General features: G+C 25.8%; 3 protein-coding genes across 3 annotated transcripts; 1 reads left to right on the top strand and 2 right to left on the bottom strand.

Annotated features, from left to right (window-relative positions):
* LOC138936453 (uncharacterized) lies at window positions 1–2,196 on the top strand. Its single transcript, XM_070301872.1, has 4 exons — window positions 1–164; window positions 1,030–1,201; window positions 1,436–1,631; window positions 1,988–2,196. Exons 1-4 carry the CDS (start codon window positions 1–3, stop codon window positions 2,194–2,196), a joined length of 741 nt encoding a protein of 246 aa, XP_070157973.1.
* A 2,193-nt stretch (window positions 2,197–4,389) lies between these two features.
* On the bottom strand, window positions 4,390–5,738 carry LOC138936452 (ATP-dependent DNA helicase PIF1-like). Its single transcript, XM_070301871.1, has 3 exons — window positions 5,546–5,738; window positions 5,160–5,458; window positions 4,390–4,926 (listed from the first exon to the last, which is right to left on the bottom strand). Exons 1-3 carry the CDS (start codon window positions 5,736–5,738, stop codon window positions 4,390–4,392), a joined length of 1,029 nt encoding a protein of 342 aa, XP_070157972.1.
* A 777-nt stretch (window positions 5,739–6,515) lies between these two features.
* Window positions 6,516–9,006, bottom strand: LOC138936451 (uncharacterized). Its single transcript, XM_070301870.1, has 3 exons — window positions 8,790–9,006; window positions 8,082–8,291; window positions 6,516–7,774 (listed from the first exon to the last, which is right to left on the bottom strand). The coding sequence occupies exons 1-3, from the start codon at window positions 9,004–9,006 to the stop codon at window positions 6,516–6,518; spliced, it is 1,686 nt and encodes a 561-aa protein (XP_070157971.1).

The raw sequence follows: 9,006 nt of genomic DNA, 5'->3' as shown, positions 1-9,006 counted from the left end.
ATGGAAAATAAAGAAAATAAAGATTTGCAAGAGAATGCAGAAAATTTATTAATCTCTAATGATGTGTTTGAAAAGAAAGAATATGAAGATTTGCAAAACAATGCAGAAAGGTTATTAACTCCTAATGATGTGTTGGATAATATACAAATTTACGATTCAACAATTTTATTTATCAACAAAAATATGGGTTTGATTGAAGTAATAACATACAATAAAATTAATTATTAATATAATTATTAATATAATTATTAATTAATGTATAATTTTGAAAAAATTTAGATCTATATTTTAACGATTTTTTAGGGCAGAGTATTACGGTTATTTTCATTTTTTAAATAAATTTTTCTCATGTTTTCTATAAATGTTTTTTTTCTAAACCAAATTTTTAATTTGGCAAAAATGTTACGTAATTAACATATATACATATTTATAATCTTTTCTTAAACATTTAACATTAAATAACTAAAAATTAAGTCTCTCAAATTATTTTTTTGATAAATTGGAAATTACCTTGAATTAATCGTAAACTTTTATTACTGAAAATATACCTATATAAATCTAATCTAACAATAAATTCTTTAAATAAAGTAAAATATATTTTAATATATTAATTTACGCGCGAACAAATTAAAATATTTCCCAAAATTTTAAAGAGTTAATAATCATTGTTATTTTAAGTATCTATTATATTATCACACACACACAATGTGTTCTTATTGAAATATTAAGCTCACGAAGGACCCTATTAAAAAAAAATTATAATTTGCTCATACAACTTTTACCTGAAACCTTTTTTTTTGTGAAATGTATTGTTTATGAGAAATATTTGATTGTTTATATATTTTTAAACCACCTTGTATAATTATTTTTATAAACTTGTCTCCTTTCTTATATCAATTTCTTTTTATTATTTAGAGTGTCTTAACTATCGAATGTTTTATATATAATTATGAAAAAAATTATTTTTATTAATTCTATATTTTTATTAATTCTATATTATTTTTATTTATTCTATATTACAATATATAGTAAAATAATCGGCTATGTTGATGGTATTGAGTCTCCACGCCTAGTCGGAAATAAACAACAATATAAGTTTTTTAAATTCTACTTGAATAATAATAATAATGGAAAAAGAGTTCAAGTGGTTGTATGGAACGAAGACATCGATCATGTAGAACATCTTATATTATCGAATCATGTAATTGCCCTTATCTTTTTTCTTTATAATTATATAAATATATAATAATAAAAGAATAAAATAAATAATATCTTATAATATCTTATAATAATATCTTATAATATCTTGTAATAATATTTTATATCTTATTAATAATATCTTATTTAGTTTATCTTTAATATATATTTTTTAAAAACTAACGCATATATATATGTAATGTATTAAAAATATTTAATATAAGATACATATGTATAGATTATACATTTAGATGGTGTTCAAGCCAGAACACTAAAAATTGCAAATTTTAACAACGGGAATGTTTCATACGAATTATTAATTCGTAACAACACTGTTGTTACGAACTTGGGTAAATTCGAACCAATTTGCACATTAAATGATAAACCTATATTAACAAAATTACGTGAAATATTAAATACATCCGGTCGCGTTAGTAAGTTCTCTCTCTCTCTCTTATATATATACTAAATATATATTTATATAGATATCTTTATAGTCATGTTAATGATGATATTTCTATCCATATTAAATACATTTTCTATATATTTGTTGATGAAAAACCGTTTTATTCAAATTTATTTTTAAATTAGAAGATAATCATAGCAGGATATATAGTAATTTATTCTTTTTATTTTTTTTTTGTTTTCTTTTAAATTAAACAATTCTTTTTTATTCAAAATATTTTTTCTATTTATAAAATTAAAAAGTTTTTCTATTTTTAAATTGAAAAGTCTTTCAGTGATTTTTATTTTAAAAGCTTTATTATATATAAAATTAAATATTTTGTAGTATTGGAAGAGTTTGTCAAAACAAATTTTACTGAAACACATAATAATAAATTGAATAAATTTATCGGTTGCGGGTCAATAACAGATGACATTTATAAATTAGAAGTTCATATAATAAATTTTTCTTATGATGACTTTCTTAAACTTGAAATAAATAAAGGCGATAAAATCGAAATAATAGGCATTATGCAAACCTCAGGTAATAGATAATATATATATATAATATATATATATATATATATATATATATATATATATATATATATATATTATTAATATGTGTATATTATATATTATCATTTACTGCATTAAAATATTACAATTAATAAAAAAATACATAATATTAAAAATATATGATACACTATCTATAGTGTAGTTAGAGAGTATTATTTAGAGAGTATTATTTATAGAGTATTATTTATAGAGTATATTTTTGGAAATTGTACATCCGAAATATTCTATTCCATATATATTAATTCAGGAATAAACTATTTAATTGTTTTAATTAGAATTGAATTTGTAATATGTAAAACATATATAAAAAAGGAAAAAGAAAATATATATAATACATTTTCTTTTATTTATATATTATATATATATATATATATATATATATATATATATCACATTATATATAAAATATTTATATTTATGTGCAATATTTTACTTGTGATGAACTCCCTATATATGTATAGGGTGTATCATTTTTATCGCCCCAGGCAAATATCTTGAAAAATATAAAAGATATGGAAAAATGTTTCAGACAAAAGTTGTTCACAAAATCCTAATTATCGTATTAAAAAATATAATATACGTGTCTTTCTTTAAATTTGTACAATTTTTATTCTTTTATTTCACTTTTTTAGTTTATAAATTATTTATTTAACTGTTAGAATCGAAATTGTGTTTCTAATATATAAAACTTTTTGTATAAAAAGAAGAAAAGAAAATATGTTATATATATAATATTTATTTTAATGGACAATATTTTTTTCAGGTACATAATAAAAGAAGTTCTGTATAAATTTTCTATATACATATTGTTTTATGTATTTAATAGTTTACAGTTAATAAGTTTATAGTTTATAGTTGAACAGTTAATAATAATTGCAAGTTTCTATAATTATAAGTTCTAATTTCATGTTTCATTATATTATCACATTAACATACATAATATATGAATATATATGATTACATTGTAATGTATATTAATAATAATATATTTTTAATACAGACAAACTTTTGATATATTCTTTTGGTAAAATATGATTGATTGCCGCTAAACTTTGTGCGTGCTTTACATAAATTCTACCGTTTTGCAAGCATCCCTGAACGATCCGATCGGCGCATCTTCGATGAATTTCCGTTTCTGTTTAGCCTATTAAGGGAGCACTCAAATAATCCATAGATATCGTCACACCAATTTTTGGTGATCTTGTAAATTTGATACAACTTCCTGCAACACTCTTTACAACTTTTTTTCTCTTTTAAGGTAGAAAGGTATAATTAATGCTCAACAGTGCTACTGCAATGATCAAGTCATTCATAAATAATCATTTATCTACTTTGTATTGCGATAGTAAAGATTATGCTGTAAATATATATATATATATATATATATATATATATATATATATATTTCTTATAGATTTCTAAAATTTTTGTTCTATTTCATTTTTTTCAGTTTACGAATAATTTGACTATTATTTATTTACATAAAATAAAAATTGAGTTTATAATATATACAACTTTTTATACTTTTTAAATTATTCAATTACAAAGTACATTAATGCTTGCAACTATATAATAATAAATAATATAACAAATAATAACATCAACATAACAATAATAATATAATATAACAATTAATATATCAATATAATAAAAACAATAATAGTAATATATAATATTTCTTCTACTCTGTCTTAACTTATCAAAATTTCCGTTTTAAATTTACATCATTAATTTTTACCTCCTTTTTTCTCTCCATCTCTCTCCTCTTTTTTCTCTTTTCTTCTCTTTCTCTCTCTTTTCTCTACTAAAATTAAAATAATCGTTTTATGTATAAAAGTTATTTAAATTAGAAAATGATCAGGAGAGGAAGAAGGTATATTATAATTTATTTTTTCTTTTCTTTTATAATGTAACATTTCTCTTAAGACTTTAAAAATTGTCTAATTGTTTTAATAAAACCATATAATTTATTTTTTACATAAATATATTTTTTCCGTCATATTACATATTAGAGAGAAAGAAGAAGATAAAGAGAATGATTCAAAAATTAGAAAGTTAAATATATATTTCCTTGTATACATAATTTTTAACGTATCTATTATTTCGTTGATTACCAAGATAAACTTTTAATGCTTGCAAAAAACGAACTCGCGAAAAAGCAACATAAAATTACCCATGATTAAAAACATCTTTACGAAGATCTAGACCGATTCTATCAAACGTTTGTCCTTGTGATTTGTTAATTGTCATAGCAAAAGCTAATTTTATTGGAAATTGTCTTCTGGAAAAAGTAAAAGGATATATATTTTCGCAATAGAATGTTATACGATTTAAAAAAACAATGTCTTCTGCTTTGTCACCAGTTAAAATCTTACACTTCAATAAATGATCTGCAAGCTCTATAACCATTAATCTAGTACCATTACAAAGATCTTCATTAATACTAAGATTTCTAATCAATATAACGATAGAATTTGGTCTTAAACGCAATTCATGAGGAGGAAGAGATGGTGGAGATAAACTATTTAAATATTCTGGTAACAAAGCTTCACCGATATCACCATTATCATCATTTACAGCGCTGTCTACACTTGTATAAATTCGTTCATCAGCTATATCTAATAATTCAAGAACCTTTTTATTGATTTCGTCTACATCAACATTTCTTGCAGAAAGTATCGCACATTTAGCTACTTTACCAAACTCCTTTTTTTTGTATTAAATCACCATATATATCTTCCACAATATCAGCATTAATAGGCGCTACACAACTTTCAGGAATTTGTAATATTATCATTAAAATCATTTAATATGCCATCTCCCATATCCAATAAAAATTTAGCAAATTTAATTTCTTCTGGGAGAACTCGCATATTTTGTGTTAAAGAAAATTTTACGAAATGTCTCCAAGTAGAACTAAATTTAATAGAAAGATTCACAATTTCACTTCGAGTAGCATGCATTTTAATAGGCAAAAGTTGTCTGAAATCACCACCTAATAAAACAATTTTTCCACCAAAAGGAAAATCATTATTCATAATATCACGCAATGTTCTATCCATAATTTCTAAAGCATATCGTGGTGCCATTGGTGCTTCATCCCAAATATAAATATCAGTTTCCTTCAAATATTGAGCTGCTTTTGAATGGATTTTAATAGCAGATGATGAATCAGCAAATAATGGAACCGATAATCCAAATGTCTTATGAACTGTTTTTCCAGTAGGTAGTAATGTCGCTGCAATGCCCGTAAAAGCCATTGTACACACGCGTTTATTTCTAATTCTAGCTAAATAATAGATAGTTGTGTATATAAATGTTTTACCTGATCCACCCGGACCATCAATATAAAAACAATGATTATTATGATTATTATTATTATCTAATCTATTTAATAAAAGATCGACTATCTCTTTTTGCTTATCATTTAATTGTTTGTATTGTTTAGTGCCTATTTCCATAGTTTCTTCAAAAGTCATGTAATCCTCCTCTCCGCTATTTTCTATTAACTGTTCCATTTGTGGATAATCAGCAAGATTTATTTTGTCCTTGTAACATACCAAAATGTCGAACGTAATCCTCAGACATTGCTACTTTAAAATTTTCCCATAACTCTTCAGGATGTAGTGGCTGACAATGTAATAATATACGTATAAATAATCTACGAAGTTGTCGAGGCATCATCCATCCAACAGCTTCGTTCATAGCTCGTTCATAGCTTCCATTCATCATCATCTTCGATTAAACCTAACGCCAAACATGCCGCTGAAAATGACTGACAAAATTTTCCATTTACAGTTCTCAAATCATTAAAACTTGTAGCCCCCTTTACTGTGAACAATAATAACCGTAAATGATATAATTCTGTTTGTGCTGGACTAACAGAATATATTCGTCCTATACAATTATAATGGCTTTTACGTTTAACCCAACGCAATACATTTCTACCATTAATTTTTTCTTTTTTAAATGTATAATAGCGTGGAATTTCTATATATTGTTGCGTCCGCGGATCGAAATCGATATAACTCGAATCCGCGTGACACAACCGACACTCGCTTACCGCAAGTAAATAATTAACATTCCTTTGAAAGAACGAAAGGAACTTTAATATAATAACACAGAACACTATTATATAAGGAACACAGAACAATAACGGTTATCGTAATCTCGAATACGTCCGCCCGGAATGGCATGCGTCGCGAGACTCTAAGATGGCCGATCTCTCTTCAGATGAACGCCGTTGTTTAACAACAACCCTTAGCAACGTTCTCCCGGAGACGGGTACAGCAGATTCAGGAATAACGGTCACAGACGACCCGCAGGGACGCAACACTATATAAATACTGTCTTGCTTCTTCATCGCGTAAGTTCAATGAGAAATAATCTATTAACATAGTAACTTGATTTAAAGCAGAAGTCATTGCGTCAGCAATATTCTCATTTTCGATTATAATATTTTGTTCATTAGGAAGATGGACTGGCAAACGCATTATAGCATGACTTTTATCTTGTAATTTTTTACCAAGAATACGCCAACTGGCTTCTACAGGTCCAACATAACGAGCTTCGATATAATTATGTATCTCATCATGATCAATAATAACAGTTTCTATTATTGGTTCAATGGTTATAGCAGCAACATCATGTCCTTTATAAATATATTTATACAGATATTTAACTGATTTGATACTTGAAACTATTTCAACATTAATATGACAATCAAATATAATCGATAAAATCGGGCAATATGGAACAACATAACGATTATCGACTATATATCCACCAGGACGTTCAAAATTTCTATCATTATCTCGTCTACGATAATAAGGATAAGCATCTTCATCCATTCTAGTTTCTTCGAGAAAAGATTTCGGATAATGTTTCGAACAACGTTCATCTACCAAACACCAATCGCCACAAAGTCCATGAATCATATGTTTCATAACTATATCATGTAAAATACGATTCTCACATGGATCAGGAATTTCAGCAGAAATATATTTATCAACAATCTGTGGAGTTGTTATTTTAAAATTATATTTTAAAGTAATCAACATATGAACATGTGGCAAACCACGTTTTTGAAATTCAATAACGTACAGGACGTACACAAACGCTGCTACTTCACCAAAAAATTTTTGTTTAACAATTAAATCAATTAAATAATCTTTTTTAATGTTAAAAACACGAGCACATATGTCAGGTCTATCAGAAGCTTGTTGACCAGGTAAGAGGTTTTCCTCGATTTCACGCCATTTTGGATTACAAGTCATGGTAATAAAAAGGTCTAGTTTACCAAACTTACTAACAATTGCCATTGCATCTTGATAATTTTGTAACATATTACGCGGTGATCCAGTAAATGTAGAAGGAAGTATAACCATTTTTTCAATACGTCCATTTAAATTATTTGCCATAGTTTCTATATAATCTTTCAAACCTTGATATGTTTCAGTACGTAATTCTTTTTGATGATTTTTACAATAATCAATTCTATCTTTTTCAATTTTTACATAACTGTCTACGAGCCACTGCTGAAATAGACGACGACCTAATATAAAAGCATTAAATTCATTACGAATAGCCATACGATATTTAATATATTGTCCTCTAGTTATTCGTCTATTACTATTTAATTTTGTTAAATGACGATGCCATCCTTGAATACCATATGGATAAAACAATGGATATATCCATAGTTCAACATTAGGATCTATAATACTAACTTTTTGCAAAGTTTTAGTATTTTTATTACGTATTGTAACATATGATTCTGGAATTTCTCCATCAGCATTTGTATAAAAAAACAGCAGCAACTTCATTATTTCTTCGAGCATTATATCGACGTCGATCCATACCTGGTTTTAAAGTAAATAATAATTGTAATTCTGATAATAATTCACCAGATTCCATTTCTAAACGCCGTTGATTTTCTAATTCTTCACCCATCATTTGATACGATTGAGCAAATATGTTACATTCACGCATTATATGTTCAAGATTTTGTACAATTTCAAAATCTAAATGTGAATATTGATTAAGACGATAATTTATTGCTTCATTTGAATCTACAATAAAAAGTTGTCCATAAGTAGGAGTTTTATTTTGTGCAGCATATAATGCTGTATTAATTTGATAATAAATCTGCCCTTGTATCTTGAAACAATATGGACCAGGTCGTCTATCTTGAAAGTTGATTAAATTAGCGTTAAATGATGCAAATAAAAATGAACTATTATAACTACGAATATGTGGAAAAAAATTATTAGATTTTTCATGAGTTCCATCGAATAAAGAATGAAGAAATTGAGGAAATTTAGGTTATGGTTGAAGATATACTGCACCATGATTACAACAATCATGAAATGAATTTCCTTTATTAGACACTTTTTCAGCAGCGAAATGTCTTGCATTACAATGAACACAATATACATCCATAGACCCAATATAATATTCTTCTATATTATCCATTATTGTTATATCATTTATATTTAATTGTGACTGTCCTTTTTTTCGTAATCGATATTGAGATTGATATTCTGCATGTTTTTGATGTAACGAAGTACCATTTGTTGTTACATGATTATCATGTATTTCACTAACACTTGCAAGATCAATAATATTATATCCTTGATTAATTTTGTTTTGTAAACTATTACTATTATTTACTACTACTTTCATAGCTTGTCGACGCTGACGTTGATTATCAGCCTTTTTTTCACGACGTTGTTGTTTAAATTTTTCTTCTTCCTCTAAATTTCGTTCTATTTTACGTCTCGGCAT

The sequence above is a fragment of the Polyergus mexicanus genome, unplaced genomic scaffold (assembly GCF_030449975.1).
Source record: "Polyergus mexicanus isolate NDT 795.1 unplaced genomic scaffold, iyPolMexi1.0 SCAF_9, whole genome shotgun sequence".
NCBI lineage: Eukaryota > Metazoa > Arthropoda > Insecta > Hymenoptera > Formicidae > Polyergus > Polyergus mexicanus.
Note: the sequence above shows the minus strand (reverse complement) of the source record. Positions and strands in the feature narration are given on the sequence as shown.